The sequence below is a fragment of the Numenius arquata genome, chromosome 3 (genome assembly GCF_964106895.1).
Source record: "Numenius arquata chromosome 3, bNumArq3.hap1.1, whole genome shotgun sequence".
NCBI lineage: Eukaryota > Metazoa > Chordata > Aves > Charadriiformes > Scolopacidae > Numenius > Numenius arquata.
Genome location: NC_133578.1, coordinates 41,974,435 through 41,996,750, shown reverse-complemented (window position 1 = coordinate 41,996,750; position 22,316 = coordinate 41,974,435). Strand labels below are relative to the sequence as shown.

Here is a 22,316-nt window from a genome sequence, read left to right as displayed (position 1 = left end):
AATTAAGAGCTCTAATTCACCTTGTAAGGGATAGGGTCAAGATTTCTAATCAAGTTAGTACTAAAGGAAATTCAGCTCATATGAATTATGCTTAGTAAAAATCTGCAATAGTTATTTGTTAGTGTTTTCTTTCTTTCTCATCCAAGCGTAGGTCCGTTCTGTAGAAAATACAGCAGCAGTGCAGGTGGTTCTGTTGCGGTGTGGTGCGGAACTTTTGATTTTTATATTCTGCATGGGAAACATAGCTTTTGATAAATCGAGGATTTATGTTGGAGACGCGTGAATCTTCCTCTTTTCCTTCTTTTGAGGTCTTTTAAATGTGCCAGATTGTTAGATTGGTTAAAGAATAGTATGTGTATGAGGCGTTAAGCTGTCAGCTGCTTGACTGTTTAAGAAAAACCAAAGTTTATTGACTTTGAATGGCTTACTAACAGCAAAATTTATCAGGCATCATTTAATTAGTATCTAATTGGTATAATGATGGATGCATACTTCAGGTGAAAATGGTGATTATGACCCAGCACCGCTATTTCTGCCATCCCTTGCCTTCGAAATTACTACAATTACCGTGAAACCTGCCCTGAATTAGACAAGTGCCAGAGTTCCTGTAGACCTTTAAGGTAGCTTCAGCATTCCAGTAAATTAATCTTAAGTATATAAAGATGGTTTCATGTTTCCTTCAGCTCTTTGCTTTAAGACAAAACATTTCTCTTGCTGCCTGATCCTTCCCCCCCACCAAGAGGAATCGTAAAATGTTAAAGTATAAAGCAGCTTTCTGTCATTGTCTGGCCCAACTTCTGTTTTCTCTTCAGAATTAATTTTGGTCTCTAGTGTGATTGTAACATGAAAAACTTTTGTCATGGAACAAGTTTGTCTTGGGGAGAGGATTAACTTCAAGGCTCTTCCTTTGCATATTTTTACATGCACGCAGCTGTACTCCTGTGACATGATTTTAAATCAGATGTGTTTTGATATAAGAAGAAAAGCGATGCATTGCCCTGTAACAAGTGGGAATTTCAGTAGTCTGGGACTGGCAATTTTTTGCTGTAATGATACAACGAGGAAGTGATGGGTATTTTAGTGATTTGTGATCTTCTAAGAACTTTCCAAGTGACTGGAAGAAAAACTGCTACTAAACAGTGTGCTGGGTTTTTTATATAGCTGAAAGAAGGAGTAAGATGTGTGGAACCTGGTATCTTTTTTCACCTGTCTAAAATTTAATTTTACCTGTAGGAACAAAATGAAACGTGGCGTGCACAGAATTTGAGACAAAGTACTTTGCAGACCGAGGTGAATTGAAGTTTACAGGAATAGTGAGTGTCAGAAGTATTCTGTTACATGACATAAAGGCTTTTGCACATCTCTGGTGTGTTTGTGAAAACCCCAGTTTATGTCATGATTATTTCAGTATTTGTTTTTTTCCAGTGAACGTAATAAAAAAAGCAAATAAGTTGTGGTCCAAGGTGTCTCAGCTGGGATGAGGAAGAAGGAGGGATTTTTTTTCTCTCCCCCCCCTGCTGCCACAGCAAAGTGAGGTGCTAGAACAGACAGCTGATGTGAATGTGAACTGCTAAATCTGTCCAGTATATCTTCTGTTTAAGAAAACCAGGAAGGGGACCTGAGGTCAGGTTGACAAAATGCCCTTTAATTTGAAGATGCAGAGTAGTTGAAATAAGAGTTCGGAAGAGAGCAGTACAAACAAAGGGAGAAAGCCAGCGTGGGAGGCATAGCAACTGTTTTGGTTGTATCTTTAGCAGTTCTGGAAAAAATTTAAGGGTGCACGTCTCCATTGTAATGTACACTTATGAGTCTGGCTTTAAAGTAACTTAAAGAGTAACTTCCCTCTTGAAACTGGAAATTACCTTTTTCTGCTGCTAGTTTTCCCAGAATTGATGATTATCTAGTGGCGATCTGCTCTACTTTGACGTTAACCTATTTAAAACATTTGCGTCCCATTTTAATAACTAAATGTTGGGGTGTATTTAAGATCTCCTTTACACCCACCACCACCCCTTCGGAAGAGCGAAATGTTTTTGTCCTCTCAAAAACATAAAGGCAGCCCAGTGCCAGCAAGTAGCTCCTGCAGTTGGTGGAAGGTTCATGTATCTGTGTGGAGGAACTTATAAATATATAATATAAATGACAATGTAGTATGTGAATCTTTGCAATACTGTCTGTTCCTTGTTTTCTAGGTTGATTGAGCTTAGACTTCCCTTGTAGTACACGGTATAAAAGACAGACACTGGAAGCTCTTACAGAGAGTCCTTTTAGCACTAATAAGTATCTTTTTTTTAACTCTCTGTAGTTTTTTTTATCTATGTATTTCTTTGTTGCTTATGTGATATAAAGTTGTTGCCTTTGGTTTCTTCTTTCCCATTTCCTTTTTGTAGTTATAGCCTATTTTAATTCTTTTTCTCATCAGTAGAAAGAGTTGAAAGCCATTGCATTGGGTGTTTAATTCTGGTTGGTGTATCGTGGCTGTGACCAGGCTATGGTGTAGCCTCTGCTGCGTCCCAGGTGAGCTACAAGCCCAGCAGAGTACCAGCACACCGCAACCCTTAGTCTGTCCCAGAAGGGTAGGACACATCAGATTTAAAGTTAATTTCAGTTAGAGGTCTCTTACGTGTTAAGGGCTACAATAAATATATCCCCCCAGTCAGAGGTATAGAATGAAGCCTTTATGTGTTTTCCAGAAAGCTGTGATCATTTACTTTCTTTCCAAAGTTGACCTGAAAATAACTTTATAAGGTAGCATCCTTCAGTGAGTAACTTCTTTCAGTGCTTACAATGAACAGTGTATCACTTGAATAGTAAGAATGGTCATAAAACTTAACATTTATTATTAAAATACTAAACAAAGCGTCACCTTCAGTCTTTCCTTTTAAAGAAGGAGGAATGTAATGAAAGTAGCATGAAATTAAGTTTCTAAACTATTACCAAAACGTGTAGAAATTCCATATTGGGGGATGGATGTCCATGTTTTTCAATTTCCATCTAGTAACTATTTCCATATCGTGTTACTTCAGCAGAGTGTAATTATGCAAGGAGGATTGAGAAGAAGGCTACTTCCAGCTGCTATTGTTCAGCATCCCCTCATGAGATTTTTCTGTGGCCATAAACTCTTGACAAAATATGTATACAAAAAGTATGGGCATAATCTATTAACCTAGATAACCTTCCAGTTGGCTTCATTCATGGAAAAGGTCTAGTGCTTCAGTTGCTGGACTCTCAGACGAAACCAACCACGGAGCTTGTTCTCCTAGGGAAAAAAAAAAAAAAAAAAAAGAAGAGAAAAATATGATTCTTCTTTCCTTGCATTGTGTTAAATGAAGTGTTCAGACAAGCAGGACAGGAAAGGAATACTATGTTTTGATATTCTTTGTACCTGGATGTGCTAGGAGGTTTAATAGTGAGATATGGGGGTCGTTGCAGATTGGTGTTTCAGGTTGGATAGAACATTGGGGCTACAGCAGAATTGGAAAGCCTCTTCTGTTACAGTGATTGTTGTCCCCTTCTTCCCATGATTCGTGTGCAGGGTACAAGAATGCAGGTAAAATGTAATTTTGGGTAAAATTACATTTTTTAATTCTTCCTTCTGCTTACAAAGGTTCCCAAGGTTGCAAATCTCTTCACAGATATTTTTTCTTCACAGATAATTTTTTTTCGAATAGGTAGGAACCTGGAGGGCAGATTTACTAAACAATTTTATCTTTCATGAGTAAAAAGAGGATGTGTCCCAGACTAATCTGCGTGTTCTGTTCTCGGTGAACAAGCTAGCTGAAATGTAAATGAAGAGCAGAGAGATTTGTCCTCTCAGTATGTATTTGCATGCTTTTCCTAAAGAGAAACTCCCATGCTTTTTCATAGAATCATAGAATGGTTAGAGTTGGAAGGGACCTTAAAGATCATCGAGTTCCAACCCCCCTGCCATGGGCAGGGACACCTCCCACCAGACCAGGTTGCTCAAAGCCCCATCCAGCCTGGCCTTAAACACTTCCAGGGATGGGGCAGCCACAACTTCCCTGGGCAACCTGTTCCAGTGCCTCACCACCCTCACAGGAAAGAATTTCCTCCTAATATCTAATCTAAATCTCCCCTCTTCCAATTTAAAACCATTACCCCTTGTCCTGTCACTACACTCCCTGACAGAGTCCCTCTCCGGCTCTCCTGTGGGCTCCCTTCAGATGTTGGAAGGCTGCTGTGAGGTCTCCCCGGAGCCTTCTCTTCTCCAGGCTGAACAACCCCAGCTCTCTCAGCCTGTCGACAGTCATAGGGGAGGTGCTCCATCCCTCTCATCATCTTCGTGGCCCTCCGCTGGACCCGTTCCAACAGGTCCATGTCCTTCCTGTGTTGAGGACTCCAAAGCTGGACACAGTATTCCAGGTGGGGTCTCACGAGCGCAGAGTAGAGGGGTAGAATCACCTTCCACAACCTGCTGGCCACGCTTCTCTTGATGCAGCCCAGGATGCGGTTGGCTTTCTGGGCTGCCAGTGCACATTGCCGGCTCATGTTGAGCTTCTCATCCACCAACACTCCCAAAGTCCTTCTCCTCAGGGCTGCTCTCCAGCCATTCTCCGCCCAAAGTTTTCCCCGAGTTTAAATAATGTTGGTTTATGGCCTGCAGGAAATAGGCATTGCAATAGTCATGGGCCGTGTTTTTCAATCAGATCTTGCGTACGCTCATGTAGAATCATCTGTTTAAGCTTGTTGGGAAGAAAGCAGCCCTGAATCCTGTTTCAGAAATCATAGAATCGTCTAGGTTGGAAGACACCCTTGGGATCATCGAGTCCAACCATCTACCCTACTCTACAAAGTTCTCCCCTATACCATATCCCCCAACACCACATCTAAACGGCTCTTAAACACATCCAGGGATGGTGACTCAACCACCTCCCTGGGCAGCCTGTTCCAGTGTCTGACCACTCATTCTGTGAAAAATTCTTTCCTAATGTCCACTCTAAACCTACCCTGCTGGAGCCTGAAGCCATTCCCTCTCGTTCTGTCATTAATTATCTGTGAGAAGAGACCAGCACCAACCTCTCTACAATGTCCTCTCAAGTAGTTGTAGAGAGTGATGAGGTCTCCCCTCAGCCTCCTCTTCCTCAAACTGAACAGTCCCAGCTCCTTCAACCGCTCTTCATAGGATTTGTTTTCACTCGCGATTTCTTGGAATTCCATAAAACTGTCATCATGCATGTATAAATTTTCACTTAGCTTAATATGGGGGAGATTTTGCAAGAATTCCAAGTACATAGGAGTTTAAAAAAGCAACATAAATCTTAGAGTCCTGTGCCTGTAAAAACACAGACAAACGCTGTGTAGTGCGCAGGAGACAAGGGTGCCTTTAGACACGTGGTTCAAAATTATCTCTTTGCAGTTCTTTGTCTTCTGTTTTGCTATAATACTGTCAGCTGATTATTTTTATTTGGCATTTCATGCTGACATCCAGATATAAGATAACACTTGTCTCTTTTGATAATTTTAAAGTGTTGCTGCAGTTGGCTCTCTTGGGCTTTTGGAGCCTTTCAGGCTTAGCATAAAAGAGTGTGTTTATATATTCCACCATCTCCCCTCTCCAGCCCTTCCCTCTCCTTGTCCCCCTGAGACTGGCTGTGTGGTTTAACAAATTCTTTGAAAACCTCTCTGTTCTAGCCGTCAAGTTGGCTGCTGTTTCAAGTGTTGCACGAATAAGGAACTATGTTAATTAAAGGAAGAAGTGAAGTACTTGCTCTTTTCCTGGGGAGAAGGTGCTGAAAAAGCAGTTTCCTACCAGGGACCTACCCTTTCAGTTGTGCGCCTTGAGGGTTGACTGATCTTTAAGATGATGTCTTTTTAATGCATGGCACCATGGATACTCAAAGGTTTTAACAAATAACGTCTGTAGGATTTGTGCCCTTCTCTTGACGGGCTCCTTTGAAGGTTGCGTCCCAGGTAAAAAACTGCAATTCAGATTTATAGCTGCTATTACAACTTCAGGCTCTTAGATGTCCGATGCTCTTTGCTTTCTGCTGCTGTTGAATCAGAAGCCGGTCTGGAGTGGCTGCAGCTAGAGGGGGCCTGCCTTCCACTTTATTTTTCAAATATTCCTTCTGGATGTATTTCTCAATCACAGCCCAATGTTTAGCTCTTGATATTAAAGCAGAATTTTAATATGTTCTTTGAACATGCTTCTTTTTCAGCTTTTGTTGTTTTGGGAAGTTGTATCGGAAAGTAGGGCATAGTAGTTAGCTGATTTTATTCACAATATGTTTAATTCTCAACAGATTTCTTTATTTTTCTGCTATAGCACAGGCTGTCACCGGGTTTTCCACCCGTTCTAGGATTGCTAAGGGCCTCCCAAGTTGCAGGATGGCAAGATTAGATCTTGACTAAGTGATTGACTGCACTCACAGAATCACATGGGGTTGGAAGGGACCTCTGGAGATCGTCTAGTCCTGCCAAAAGCAGGCCCACCCAGAGCAGGTTACACAGGAACGTGTCCAGGTGGGTTTTGAATGTCTCCAGAGAAGGAGACTCCACCACCTCCCTGGGCAGCCTCTTCCAGTGCTCTGCCACCTCAAAGTTCCTCCTTATGTTTGGGTGGAACTTCTTCTATTCAAGTTTGTGCCCTTTTCCTCTTGTCCTATCCCTGGGCACCACTGAAAAAAGAACGGCCCCATCCTCTTGACACCCTCCCTTGAAGTATTTATAAGCATTGATCAGATCCCCCCTCAGTCTTCTCTTCTCCAGACTAAAAAGACCCAAGTCCCTCAGCCTCTCCTCATAAGTGAGATGCTCCAGGCCCCTCATCATCCTTGTAGCCCTCTGCTGTACCCTCTCCAGCAGTTCCCTGTCCTTCTTGAACTGGGGAGCCCAGAACTGGACCCAGGGCTCCAGATGGGGCCTCCCCAGGGCAGAGCAGAGGGGCAGGATGACCTCCCTCCACCTGCTAGTCACACTCTTCCTGATGCCCCCCAGGATGCCATTGGCCTTCTTGGCCACAAGGGCACATTGTTGGCTCATGGTCATCCTATTGTCCACCAGGACTCCTAGGTCTTTCTCCTCAGAGGTGCTCTCCAGCAGGTCAGCCTCCAACATGTACTGGTGCAGGGGGTTTACTCCTCCCCAAGTGCAGCACCCTACACTTGCCTTTGTTGAAGTTCATCAGGTTCCTACACTCCACCTTCACCACCCTGCTGCAAAGGCAGGTAATTCGGCAGGAGGTGTGGAGCTGTCCCTGCTCCATCAACACTACATGTTGGGGGGAAAAGGAGGAAAAAGGGATGGAGGGAGAGAGGTCCTGACTCACGGTCTGGCTTTCCTTCATAGTGAGACTTTTATATAGGGAACCTGGTTTCCTCAATGCTGCTAATTTTAAAATTTTCCATGTGTATTTGTAGGGCTGCCACTTGGCATTAGGTAACATCCATCTGAAAAAAAACTTGTAATTTACTTTAGTATTGGTATTCTCTTTTCGGCCTCCTAACTCCCCCTTAGTTCTGAGTGATAGCAATACGAAAGGTGTTGAGTGAAATACAGAATACAGATGGAAAATAGATTTTCCTACCCCGTAAGATGTGGTATGCTATTATGTAATGACTCTTCTGTGCTCATATTTGAATTAGAATATTTTGGGAGGCAATTTAAAAAAAAAAAAAAAAAAAAAGATAGTTGCTTTTTCTGGATTTCCTTAGCAGATCTCAGTATGATTTTTTTTTTGGTGTGTGTTCAGACAGATTATAGTATAATCACAGCTAGCTAAGTCCAATTTTAACTTCAGGCTTACTATTCGTAATGTAATACTGTAATGAAAGGACAGATATTATAGAAGGCAGCTATAAACTAAGTATAAAAAATGAAGGGGTATTTTAAAAAGAAAAAAGAAAAAGAAGGGGTGGGGGGAAAGCCTGAAATCTGTGCCTATAGGAGTTAAGTTTTGGCTTATTTTGGTTCTGCATTTCAGGGTTTGTTAGCAGGTACGTTAAGATATTTGAAATTTTGTTGGAAACTTATAATGTTGAACTTACATACAGAGGTTTTGAGCAGCTGTGGACAGGAGATGATTTATGTTAGACTGAGAGGTAGAAGCTGTTTGAATATTTGGCTGAATGAGTTAGTGTACGGAAGATGAACTGTGTGATAAACCAATTTTTAACAGTAAAAAGTAGCTATGATATTTTAAGTCACTGGGCTAATTTTGTAAGGACCTTTGTTTGGAAAGTGACCTTTTGGGGTGTATACTTTTTAAACTTGAAAGGGCTGGTGATGGAAACAGGTAGGAATGCACTAAAGTAGTATCACATCCTGCCCAGAGTAGTTGTTTGCTGCTGTTTGGTTTTTGTTTGTCTCCAGCTGTCTTGCTAAAAATAAGTTTTTAAAATTAGACTTGTAGTGTATATACAGTTAGTGTGTCTGATGTGTGTAAGCATCTGTCTGCACCTGCTGTCCAGAAAATAAACCAAAAAAAAAAGAGAAACAATTAACAATAAAAAAAGCTATGATATATGCCTGATTTCAAACCATTAATTCAATTGTAGGCCCTTCTCACCTGACGCTATTGGGTCAGACAGGTCCTGGGCAGGATGATGGCATCACTATGTATGGCTGTTTGCCTTATAAAATGGCATTAGTTATGGTGACCAGGGCTCAGGAGCAGGGGACACTGGTCACAGCCCTATAAGTGTAGAATTACCTTTTTTTTTTTTCTTTCTCTTTTCCATTTTAATACTTAATAAGGCATAGCTTTTAAAATACTTGAGCATGTTCATCTGAAGAGTTTTACTGTCTGATTAAGCTCAAACATCTGACATTCCTAGCTGTGTCGTGATGAAATTTAAATAAAGCTGTGCTGAGTGAAGAGATTATGGTGCTGGAGAGCATGCTAAATTCAAGGAACAAAAACAGCGGTGCAGGAATCTTAAAATACTTTCGGATTGTAGTGGCAAAATTCAGTGTACAACCAAAGTCCTGGAGGTGTTGCAATGGTAAGCGTGACTGCAAGAGGCTCCTGGTCCTCGGGAGGTTGGGGTGAATACAAGGGATCTGGGTGACCGTTGGAGGAGGAGGTTCCTGCTGCTCATTTTTCCTCTCTTTCAAACCGTTAGAAATATTTTCTGGTGTGAATGAACTATGAAGAAGGGCATACTCACAACATGTAATGTATTCAGCTTTTATTTGCTCAGTGCCGTAATTTTTGTGTATTCATGTGCGGTAGGTGTCAGATGAAAATGTGTTATTCATCATGTGGAATTGATGGATGTCTAATACCTTGTTTGTGGAGTAATTTCAGAGATGTGAGGGCTTACGTGCAGGGCACGGGTGCTTTATCACTTTGTAGAAAACGTTTCAGAATTTTGCAAATTCACACTACAACCTTGAACACCATTAAAATCTTAAACCTATTTATCCTATTTGAAAATCATATATAGGTTGGTGGTGTGCCTTTCTTAGGAGGAAAGACAACTATAGATTCTTTCCAGGCAAGCGTGAAGTGACAGGTGTAATTCTGGTGTATGTGCTAAAAACCAGTGGGCTGCTTTGAACCTGAATACTTTTGTCTGTGATGCTAAATGTTGAGGTCTGTATGGTGCCATGGGACTGCTTCTGCTGTGTCATATACTTCAGTGTTACCTAACCACCTTTTTTAAGCTGTCTTTGAGAGAAGTGCTACCTCTACGGCTTCTGTAGAAAAGGGAAACCAAGTACTGGTCCCTAAACCAGACAAGTTTAATAGAGTCTCTAGTTTGTCAAACAGTTAATCAGATAACTGATTATGTGATAAGCTGGGCACCCCGAGGTACAGGGATGCTTCCAGCCAGGAGAACTGAAATCATACAAGATTTTAAATGCTCTGAGGGAAAACTGTTCTAAAATGCCCATTGGCAGCCTGTGCTTTCCAGAATCCCATTGTGCTTACCAGCTGTGCTGCTGGGCTATAGATCCCAAGGCTTATACCTAGAATCGTGGTGACTTGACTTTTGAGTAGAGCTTTGTATGTCTACTTCCACATGATACTTTTGCCTGTTTACCTGGGATCGCGATAAAATAGGAACTGAAAAAAATTATAATGTCTTTCCCTTGCCCTAAAATGGGATCGGCAGATTATTTCTTAGTAAGAACACTCGCCCCTTGTCTCTTTCTAGTCTGTTCTCTTAAATAACCACAATAAATAACCACAATTCACAGGTTTATTTGTCTTACTGTGTATTTTCTGGGCAATGTTTTGTTTGGTTTCTTTTTTTCCCCGAGTGCTTACAAGCGCTTTTCATTCAGTCCTTATCTTCTGTGTAATGCACTACCCGGAGCAATACAGGGGGTGCCAGCTGAGGCTCTGTGAGCTGCTGGCAACGTGAGGGCTTGGATGGGCTACCTGCTTGTCTGCGCTCCTCAGGAATCCACAGTTGCTGGTCTTCAATGCCAGTGGTTTACCATCCCAACCCTGTGTTTCTACAGCTGGTTGGACCTGCTTAGGTGGAAGACTCTCCATTAGTCCTTACGATGCTGCTTTTGTTTTTTCCACTCTTGTTTTTCTAGCTTGTTACGGTCACGTTGAAGTACAATCAAATTTTCTAATATAATTGCAGTCCCTCCTGCTTCATTATCTAGAAGTTAAATAGCCTGTTACTTCCGTCTTCTAGGTTATTAATAAAATACTTACATGAGGCTGGAAACTCCCGCAGAAACTTGCACTGGTGTCATACTTCTTTAAAAGATGAATCGTTCTACGAGTACCGAGTGCGGCTTACCTCTCCTCCTGCCCTCGCATTACAGTAATGTTATTAGCACTGGGCTTTTCTAATTGGCTTACAAGCAGTATTCCACTGACTGTCAAAAGCTTTATAGTGAAAATATAACATGCACTACTCTCCCAGTCCTGTCTCCATGTAGTGAAGAAATAATTGCTCAGAGGCTGGCTCTTTTTTTTTTTTTTTTTTCTCACTTACCTTGGTGGTTAGTCCGTCATTTTCTTCTCCTATCTGAAATACAACATTGGATGGGAATCTCAGCCTGTTTACTGTACTTCTGGCTTCTCCTTTTCCTTTCGCCCAGCTCTTCTAACGGAGAGGGCGTCTGCCTTCCCTGCGCTCAAATGTCTAATAACTGCATTTGTGTGTAATAACGTGGGGTTGGCTCAAATAAATGCTCTTTCCAGACTGGTCTGTGAAGCACCACAATTTTTTGTTTTCTTTAGATGCTTGCAACTGCTTAAAGTTAATGGAAGCAACTGCTGTGTACTTCATTCCAGTTGGCTGGTGTTGAGCCAAGGGGGGGTTGCAGCAGGATGTCCTCCTCTCAGATGACTGCTCCTTGTTTGCTAAATTCGCAATCTCGGTCTGTTCAGGACCGCATTGCTCTTTGTTAAACAGTTTTATACCACTTGGAAATGAGACCAATACCTTTGCAGAAACGTCATTCAGCATCAGTGCCTTGACAGGTCCCCAAGATGACACCATCACACACCCCGCCTCATTTTCTGTCTAAACATTAATTATTGTCTCTGATTCTGTGCAACTTGAGTAGTTAATAACTTTTTTTTGAAATGTAAGAATGTAATTAATGAAATGTAATGTTTTCCTGAAAGCTTCAAAACTTAAAATTCAGTTATCTCCATTGAAATTGCTGCCAGGTTTTGTGGACCCATGAGATCTGGCCTTCTGTAGAAGCACTGCAAAGATGTCAATGAATGTATATCAAAATTAAGTTGTTGAATGTCATTGCAGCCGCTATTAAAATTCCAGCGGTAAAGGGCTCTAAATCTTTTTTTATGGAATTGCAAAATCATATATTAGTGCTTCCTTGCCAGTTTTTATGTAATGAGATTATCTATATGATGTAATAATATTACATCATACGTGGTGCCCCTGGGTGGACCTTGCTTTGCTTGGGTATGGCTTGATACTTCAAGGAGAACTCATATTCTAGCTCATGATTTGATCCATGTGTCTTCTAAAACGTATCATAAACCTGTTGAGAGAAGCAGATGGTGGGTTTTGAAAGGCTCAGTCTAGGTTGCTTTGTTGGTTTGGGGTGGGTTTTGGTTTTTTTACCCGAGTACTTTGTTGGGGGGCTGGTGCGGTTATCTGCTTGCGGCTACAGTCTTGTTGTGAGAGGGATGGTTCCCCAATCTTTGCACTTCTGTGGTCATACGCCCAACCCAGCTTAACCACATTTAGTTCCTTAAGTATTGCTCAGCACAGTGTTTGCGTTAAGGAAATACCCCAAAGCTAATTTTCCGTGTGGCTGAATAATAGCTTGTGATAGCTTCCCTGCTGCTAATACCAATATGAATTGACATCAGGCACCGAGCGCAACTTGATTTGGTGAAAATTCGGTTTTAACTCTTCTTGTGTAATAATATGCTTTCTTGGAAAATGCTGAGAGAAACATTTTTGAAGTAGTTTATTTAAATAAAAAATTGGGGTAACAATGAACTGCAATGCTGACATTTGTTACTGGGCTGTTGCAGTCGTCATTCTTTAGTGCTTCTGTTTTAGATGATCTTGCAAGCATTTCTTTTCTTCTGAGCTTAGTCAATAATTTTCATGTATTTGGTCCCGAAATGAGGTATGTATGAATGGAGGGGAAAAATGACTTCTTAACGTGTTTCCCTGAAGAGGAGCCAGATTCTTGGCACTGCCTTTTCTATCATAGGGGGGAAAAAAAGGAGAGAATCTGAGCATGTAAGACAACTGATCGCTGTTGTCAAAATTCACATGGCTTTGGGAATATAAAATAACAGGCTTCTACGTGCTACTTATCTTCTCTCTCTCTGCTCCCGCCTGCCCTGCCCCCATGGTTGTGGTAGACATTCAGCTGCTGCATGGGTTTATCATGTGGCCAGCCCCCACCTCCAAATTTATCTTTCTCATATGGCCAAATAACTTCATCCCCGTGGCAATTTGCTTGAATAAAGAGCCTGGCGAATGCAGTCGAGCCTGGGGATACAGTATGAAAATCAGTGGTTGCTTCAGCGAGCAATTATGCAGTGAAACAGCTATCAGCTAGAGGAAGAGGCAGCCAGGCTTTCAGGGCTGTATGAAAACCTTCATCCAAGGAATTCCCTGTGTAATACAAAGCTTTCGCAGTGCAGAGCACCTTTGATGGCAAATGCGTGCGGTATTTAAAAGGAGTATCAGTTTTTACTGAAGGACCATTTCCTCCTACTGCTGATTCAAGGCACTAACCTTTGCGGGATGTCGTGCATAGAAATGAGATTAAGAAGCTTTTGTTGATTCCCTCAGCCTGGTATTCTGACTTGTGCTGGGTCTTTAGCCCTGGTTGTAAATCGCTGATGGATAGAATTTATTTGGCTTGATATTGATTCAAGCTTTATTTTTTTTATCTGGAGCATTTTCTAGGAGGAATCTGGGCTAGTGCACATGAGAGACTGGGTGGGTTTACGGGTTGCATCAGAGGCACCACTCTATCTTTTGGTGGGTATCGTGTGTGGTTCCAACGCAGGAGTGATATTTGCCGCCTTCTGGGAAATTCTGGATGTGTCTGAAAGGGAGCCTGTGCAAACTGACAATGATCTTGTCCTGGAAAGCTGAGAAGAATGGAGTGTTTTAGAGAAAATACAGAGTTTTAGAGAAAATAAATAAACCACGTACTAAAGCACTCCCAAATTAAAGCTTCCACACAGTTTCAGTGATTTCATTTTTACAAATTCGCTGTGATATTTCATGAAAACAGTTTCCAGCTCGGTCTGTCTGGCCGTAGAGAGTTATTTAGCAATTCACTGGCACGTCTTTTCTAGGGCTTTATGGACGGGGTTGGGGCTTGCGAGTCAGTGCAGTTCAGCTGTTGACCGCACGCCTTGCACTCCAGCGTCTTTGTGCTGCATCGTGCCCGTTAGCACATAGCAGGAGCGAGCACTCCGTCCCTCCGAGCGGTGGTCCAGGCTGCCAGGCTTTCTCTTTCAATGACTTCCCTTTGGCAGGTACATAGGGGAGTCGAGAAACTCCCTCGTTAAAAAGCTGCGTGTGTCACGATACTGATGGGGCTAGAACAAAGCTAGCGACCTCCCGTGGGAATGCTGCTGTGGTTTGATGAGCTCATTCTTTAAGGTCATTCCTTTGTTTTCAGTGTCATCAATTTAGACAGTATTTTGCGGCTTCATCAGGTATTTCAAAAAATACAGTGGTATTTTGTAGCTGTGAGAGACTTGACGTCTTTGGCAGGTCGCGGCAGTTCAATATTTGAACTGGCTGATCTGTTGAATTCATCTTTCCTGATGGCCCTGTGATGCTTTACAAACTCCAAAGATGTGTTTTTTAAAAAAAAAAAAAAAAAAATTACTAGTGCGGTGCTGTCCAAGCCAAACCATCCCCAAATCACTGCCCTTGCGCTGCTTTTCCTTGCCTGGCCTGGAGATGGGTCACATCAGGGCTCATCAAGTCAAAGGCAGAATAGCTCTATTGTTTCTCTTAATCTTATGACCACAGATGTCTGCAGGAAACCCACGTAGCCTTGGTTTCATGCGCTGGCAGAAGTCTGTATATTCTTCAGTGTTTATACTTTTGGATGTGTAAATTCTTGGTATCGAGGTAGGTTTTCTCAATCTCTGCCCTATGTAGTACCTGCTGTTCTGATGTGCTCATGATACGGGCTCTTTAATGGTGTAGAAACATAAGTTGATGGGGATGCATCCTGCTTTGATCTCAAATTTGCATAAAATATTTTGTATTTGGGGAGTGAGCGTGAGTCTGCTGTTACATTTTTGGATCTTCAGATTTGATTTGAAATACCACAGGTTGGGAATGCAGGGCAGTCTTTTAAATATTTTGGTTGAGAGGGTTATTAAACTATTTATCTTGAAATACCTAAACTCAAACATAAATAAACAAACGCGTGAGGATGTGCAAGGAACTAGTGTGTATTCTAGATAACGAGCACATTCAGCCTTTAAGGGCAAAGGAGCCACTTGAATAGATTTGAATTGACTGTATGCTTGTTGACTGCAGCACTGCTCTTCCAGCGTGACAGACCGTGAAGTGCTACAGGATGTCAAGATCTGAATTTAATAATGAAAATAAAAATACATTGCCATTGTACCAAGCTCCATGCGCAGTGTTTTTGGGGAAGGCAAGGAACAGGTATACAAGCTGGTCGCTTACTGTGGATAACTTTTTACTGTATTTGTTAAATACGGTACGCTTGTCAAACCTGCTTCTGCAAACAAAACCTTTGGTGACCATGAAGTAGCTCTCAATAATAAATCTTGTAGTGCTCACATTTATGATCTGCTTATGTACATTTTAATACTACATCCATAGATTTTATTTCTTTTTCTTCAATTCTCTACTTAAGCTTTTTATTTCACCTTGTCTGTACCTTTGTTATGCCTCTGAGGACAGTTTGAAGGTACAGTGAGACTTGAAAGGCATCCTATTGGCAAGAGGGAATAATGAGTTGGCTCTTAAATGTATTCCGTTGATGGTATTTTATAATTAGGTGTGTGAACTTTCAGTGTTTAAAAAAAGGAAATGGGAAATGGCAATTACACAGAACTTTCACTCTTCGATCACATATATACTGCGTTTCCATTGTTACTTACAGCTTTAAAGGGCCTCTCTGGAGGGCTGTATATTAGGTAATTAATCGTATTTAATATTTCATTATGAATTATATACAATTAATTGATGACATATAGGAATAATGATCTGCTTAATAGAAATCCAGTTCCTGAGACCTGACGCTAGTTTCCTTTCAAAGTTTTACGCTTGGTTTTGATTATTCTTTTCAAGTTCACTAATGATATATGTTTATCTGCCACTTGATCTTCAAAGGCAAAATTGAAATCCAGTTTGTGAGCAAGGTAATGAAAATCTATACATAGCTTTTCTACTCCTGTGCAATTAAAGAACCAGAAATGTGACAGTGTTAATTATTGCATGTTTGGTACTGCTAACCTGCTCGTAATAGGGTAGGTTTAGAAAGAAAATAATGTAAAAAAAAAAAATTAAAAATTGACAAACACCCAAAAAACCCAAAAAGCCAACACAAAACCACAAACAAACCCCCCCTGTTCTTACGTCTTCTATTAAACATGAATGTTTAAACATGCGTAAATATTGCACATAGCTGAACTATTGAGTGATCTTGATTTACAGCCTGCTGTAATGGTTGGACTGGGGGAGTGGTGGGTCTAAGCCAGTTTGTTGTTTCCCTAGGGCTAACAATTTTTGTGCAAATGTTTTGAGGATCAGCGTTAGCCTATATGTGCTGACTTAGTTGCTTAGAGGGCTTCTTTGGAGGAAAAAGAGTTGTTCACTCGCCTATCACGTGTTTAAATGCATTGATTTTGATAGTACGACAAGTTTTGAAGTAAGTGTAGTTGGGAAATAGGGTTCCAATTGGAAATAATTCCAGTTTAAAAAAAAAAAAGGGGGGGTGAAGACAGAAGTTTAGCGTGTGGCAGTAGGTATGTTTTATCTTCGTCTGGTAAATTCAGATGTGAGGCAGTTGGATGATGCTATTGGAGGATGAGGCCTTGGGGCCTTTGTGGCTTAGGTGGGGGGAGATAAAGGTGCTTTTGCTTCCAGGAGAGGACCCTAAATGTAACCCAACTACTTAGGCAGGCCAAGGTTGCTAATCCTGGCTTAGGCTTGGTCACACCAGAAATCCAAAATGTGATTTGTCATTATCTGAAGGCTGTCATGAGGCACAGCAGGATGCCCAAAATATGCTTAACTCCAAAGGAAAGCTATCCTAATTCTGCCCTTGGGTCATGCTTGAAGTCCCCATCAGGCCAGTGGTGAGAGAAGGTAACGATGCAGCTGCATGCCCCTGTTTGGTCTCTTAGGTTCAGTGCCAGCCCTTTGGTCACCACAAGCACTCAATGCTCTACATCTCCCTGAAATAACAGGGTCAGGAATAGAAGCCGGCTGAAGGCTGTGACTCTGCTCTTTTTATCTAAATCTCCAAAGTAGGTCTTTAATTCATCCTGCTAGTAAGTGGCACAACATTCTCCGTTAGTTTAGTACATCTCTACAGAGGTACCACCATTGTAGTTTTTTTGTCTAACATGTGTCTAGTATTTTCCCCTAACTGTGGTTTGTGAATATAGAATTACCATTTTCATAACATTACATGTGTGCTGTAAGAACTGGGCTTCTCTTGAGGAAATGCTGATTCGCACAAGAAATTTAGTGTAGTTCTAATACACTGTTTATTGTATGCAACTGTCCCATGTTTGCCTTTTAGAGGTACATTTCTCACCATTACATAAAACAAAGGTGACTGTCTTTTAACTGTATGTGTCAAAACCAAGTACACCTGACATGGGAGTTAGTGGGGAAAAAGCCAACACAAATATTGGCTTTTTCCACATGAGCCTTATTTTTAAAGTATGGGAGTTACCTTTCTTGCGTAATTTCTATGCGTATGAACTTAATTTATATTTACACTAGTTCATTAATTTGCAAAAGATCTTAAGGACACCTTTTTTTTTTTTTCCGCAAGCGAAGCCTTTTTCTGTTGTATTTGTTTGCCTTTTCTGTTCTGTAATGAGTTATTTTGTGTGACAGGTGGGAGATTCAAGAAAGAGATAGTAGTTGATGGACAAAGCTATCTGCTGCTGATTAGAGATGAAGGGGGCCCTCCAGAGGCACAGGTGAGCATTGCATATATAGAGCTTTATGAACCTAACACCACTGTTTCCTTTCTTTTTTTTTAAAAAAAAAAAAAACCTTCTTTAAAGAGAACTGGCTTTGTTTTGTTCTTTCCTGGGTCCTTTTCATCTTTCTGCTGGCAAAATGTATACGTCAACCTCGGGTGAAAAATACTCTGGTTAGAAAATACTTGGGATTTCAATTAGAATATGAAACAGTGTAGTAAAGAAAGATACATGTTTAACTTATATTGAAGGCCTAATCAAGGCATTCAAATGCCTCGGTAGTGGCAAAGTTACATGTTACAGTTGTAAGTTTTGTTCTGAGTGTGAATCTCTAAATTGTTAAAATACAAAGTACCTGTTTGCACAATGACACATATACTTGCACACAAATCTTTGCGTTCCCTGTTGCTGCCGTGTTTTGCTCCCTGTGCCATTTAAGACTCAAGTTTGCGAGTTCCAATACATCACCACCGGGTTCTTGGATTTTTGACTTGGTTTTTGTACACGGTGTGTTACCTCCTTAGAGGTACCTTAAAGAGGTTACCACCTTAGAAAGGTGGCTTATCAGGATTTGCCTTGAGAAGACACTTGGGGTTTGGGGTTCTTAACTCCATTACTCTATTCAGAGCGGTGTGAAGCGAAGCGTTTGTCTAGGGGATGCTTGAATCACCACGCGCTGTGCCAGCCCGTCTGCAGACATCCTCCTTGTATCTCCTACGCCTCTTCTTACCTGAGCTCTAAGGGGTTTCTCAAGTGTGTTGGCTGCCGCTGGCCTTGCTTTGCTCGGCTCTTCAGTGGTGGATCAGCTTCAAAATAAAAATAAATTAAAAAAAAAAAAAAATTTAGCAGGAGGAGGAACTGTGCTGTCGCCAAACAGCTGAATGGGAGCGGTGCCAGCAGCAGCAGCTTGTGTTTCAATGCTCCATTATTGCTCGTTAGCTGCAGGAGGAGAAGAGCAGGGGGGAAGGTGCCTGGACAAAGGAGAAGAGAAAGGAGATGGAGGAAACGGAGACCAAGAGAGACATCCTGGAAGGAAGTTAAAATAAAAACAAAAAAATTAGTGTCACTGACACATCTGCAGCCGTGTGAGGCATGAGCCTAAAAGAAGTGCTCTGTTTTAGGCTGTGAATAATTTGGCTGCAGTACACAACAGTTTCCAGGCCCCAATGCTTAGAGAACATTCACTCATGTGAAAACATAAATACTGGAGTTGTAAAGGTACACACAGCAGTACAAATATTTTTGTATCTGAAGAATTGGTTTTGCAGAGTTCAAATGAACTAACTGCAAACTAACGAGCAGCCAGAGTTTAGCTTGTGATCTATGCTGGGTAAATTTGGGGTTTTTAATTACTGTTGTGGCCGAGGTTTGTTCTTCAGCAAATAACGAGCATGGAAAGATTTAAGGTGTTAGTGCTATTACATCTTTCAGAAGACATGTTTCACGTGTAAAATATTTTAGGATTTTTTGGGGTATAATTTCGAGTCACACGTATATTGAAGATCTTTAATCTGTTCATTAATTCCTGGAATAAAAAGTTTACTCCCGGGTTCATGAGTATTTATAACTCTATAATGAAAACGGTATCACATTATTAAAAGAAAACCGTTTACCTCTGGCTATTTGCTTATGATATAGAAAGCATCATGGTTCTGCTTTTTGCAACTGCACAGTATAATTTTGGGGACAGTTGGGATAGAATTACAGCTTCAATAAGTAACAAGGTGAACTGGGGTCTTCCTGGCACTCCAGTGGCCATGGGGTTGGGGAGAGGTCCCCAGTTGATGTCTTCTTCGCTTCAGTGCGAAGAAGGCTGCAGCTCAGGTCTCAGTTGACTATCCCATATTTTGGCAGGAAGGGAGGGAAAATGAGCTCAGCTGAAGACTCGCTTTCTGGATCTATGATTTCTCTTGTCTAACATAAGATTGTCCAGAGACAAAAATAATTAAAAAAATAGCTCATTTCAGTTTCACAGAACAAGAAGATGGTGAGAAGCACTAGCGGATGCTGCTTCAGTCTTGCCACTAAAATATTGACCCATTTCTTTTGCTCACCAGGTTTGACTTTACTCTTGCTGTGATCTGTTACAAATGTCGTGGCCTCCTGTTGTCAAACTCGATTAACATAACTGAGCTGTAATGAGCTGTCGCGTGCTATTTTTTTAAATTTAGAACTTTTATATGTGGTTTGGTTTTGTTTGGACTTACCTTGAACAGAACAAACGAATCTGCTCAATCCCCGTAGTAAGTATCAAAATGCATTTGTGTATCGGCAGCTGAGCTATCCTTATTTCAAGCTGTTCTCTGCACAGGGTTGTGGATAAGACATCCTGGGTTTCCAGACCTTCTGCGTGTTTTCCAAAATTCCTTTGGTTTTTAGTATCACAGGTCTGGTATCCATAGAGCTTAAACTTATGGTAATATAAATATAAAGTAAGAAATTACTGGGAACGTTTTGTGTCTGGAAGACACTGCATTGAATAACCAGCCTCTGGATTTTTTTTTTAAATAATTTTCATCAGAAGGCTCCTGCTGCACGCTGATAAAACATTCAGAAAATTTAGAGAGACTGTTACCTTCCAAACTGATGCTTTAAGGCTGTTGTAGCTGTAAGGAAGAATTCTTGGCACGAGGCTGCTGAGTCCAGTCAGCGAGAACCATTCTATAATAAGACCCAAAACCAAGCCCACAGTAATGACTCCGGTTCCTTTGGTTAGATCTTCTGGTTTGAATAGTTCAAATTTAATAGCGTGGTAGTTGACCGCACTACTCTGGCAGTAACTATGTTGTGTGTAGATAGTCCTATCCTTAACATATAGTTGATTGTCCTCCTGACTGTCTTGAAAACCTCAAAACATTTTTGGCTATTTTTACGCTGTAACCATAAGAGATGTGTTTGGTTTCAAGTACAATACAGTCATAAAACTTCAATTATTAGCTAATGGGCTCTATGAAAAATAGGCCAGAAGTACTACTAGCTCCTGCTTCTGAAAAAGGAAAATGTAATGAGCTCAGCAACTTCAGTATGTAACTTCATACCACCACCTTTTTTGTTTTTTTCTTCCCTTCGCATATGCCAGCTGGGGATGCCTCACTAAAAGCTGAGATGGTGTGAATCTACAAACTAGTGATTGAAGCGGTTTAAAGCAGAAAGGTTGAAGCAGTTCTGCAAGAGCAGAAACAAAACCGCCAGAGTCAGTAGGGCTGAAGTAAGAGCTTGCAAGCCTAGGCTAGTCTTGTGAAACTCAGCAAAACGTATATAAACGTTTCCCAAATGAACCTTCTTGCAGCTCTTTGAATGTTCAGTGTGTCCCCAGTTTACCTGGCATATTACAGTAGTAATAAAATAAAAAGTATGAATATCAATGGCTGAAACTTGCTCTAAATTTGGGTAGGAATGGAGTCACTTAGGGAAAAATAAAGGCAGCGAGGTAAGCTTAACTTCAGTCTTCTTTTGATGTCCTGTGTGCGTTTACTATTGCATTAAATGTGTTTAAACAATCCACTTGTGAGCTGAAACTTTTTCACTTGCATGGTCACTTAAGCAGCACCTTGCCTTGGCATGTAGATATGCATGGGTTTTAGGAGATCACTGATGCCAGGAGAGAATAATTTGCTGTCACGCTGAAGGCCGAATGAGACATTCGGTACTGTTTGCTCAGTTAGAGTGTCTGTGTAGTGAAGAATTGGGAATTTGAAATGAATGTTTTTGGACATGGATCAAGATATGGGAATTAACTAGCAGTGCTTGTAAAACCACAACCGTAATACTTGTCCTGGCATTAACAGAAACATCAGCCCGCATGCGTGTAAAGCACGGGGTGGGAGTGGGGGGAATAACACGCCAACTAGAGCATTTAGGTGCCTGGAGAAGGGGTTTTCATTTACAGTTCACAAATTCAGAAATCTGAGGCTGCGGTGTTTTCTTTTTCTGTGAATCGAAACCAATGTGCACTGATAGTAGCTGGGCTTGTAATACCATATACCAGCGAAGAAGAGATGCAGTTGTGAGCGTGGGGAAAAACCTTTCTGTATCCCAGGTCCCCACTACTTACAGGGTGATGAATGTTGATTTATCATTTTAGTAACAATATGCCACTTTTAAGGCCTTGGTTGTTGTCCCTAACAAAGCTTCTCTGACATAAGTACCTCCAAGTAAGGTAAAAATGTTTCTCTGTTTTGTTTTTTTTTTTTCCTCTTGACTTTTTTTCTCACAGTATGCCTTTTCCATTTTTATTCTGCAGTTTGCCATGTGGGTGGATGCTGTTATATTTGTCTTCAGCTTGGAAGATGAAATTAGCTTCCAGACTGTTTACCACTACTACAGCCGTATGGCTAACTATCGTAACACTAGTGAAATTCCAATGGTACTAGTGGGAACCCAGGGTAAGTGCAGTCTTGATTTACAAATCTTCTTTCTGTGATCGTATAGACTGGTTCCAAGCTGGCAAAGCCGTGTCCTGTCTTTTCCCCTCTCTTGCATCGGCGCTGCCGCTCATCGGGATGATGAGAGCTTGCGGATAAACGGGCAGTTAATCAGCAGGGTGGTGGTCTGCCATCTGGGCATCCTCGGCTGCCTGGCCCTGGTGTTGCAAGGAGTGGTTTGAGATGGGAGACAAATGTCCATGTGATACGCTTGGAGCAGGGAGTACAGGACTTCGGTAATGATGATTTAGAAGAATTTTTTTTTAAAAAAAAGAAATTTTAGTGCTTGCCAGTCA

The 22,316-nt window shown here is 41.3% G+C and overlaps 1 protein-coding gene across 2 annotated transcripts in view; it reads left to right on the top strand.

The window, feature by feature from the left end:
- The window catches only part of AGAP1 (ArfGAP with GTPase domain, ankyrin repeat and PH domain 1), a 403,044-nt gene that overhangs the window by 138,537 nt on the left and 242,191 nt on the right, over nucleotides 1-22,316 (top strand). For both annotated transcript variants that reach the window (XM_074145832.1, XM_074145831.1), the window contains exons 4-5: nucleotides 17,508-17,593; nucleotides 21,840-21,981. In XM_074145832.1, coding sequence (XP_074001933.1) covers nucleotides 17,508-17,593; nucleotides 21,840-21,981 — 228 coding nt within the window. The remainder of the gene's footprint in view (nucleotides 1-17,507; nucleotides 17,594-21,839; nucleotides 21,982-22,316) is intronic.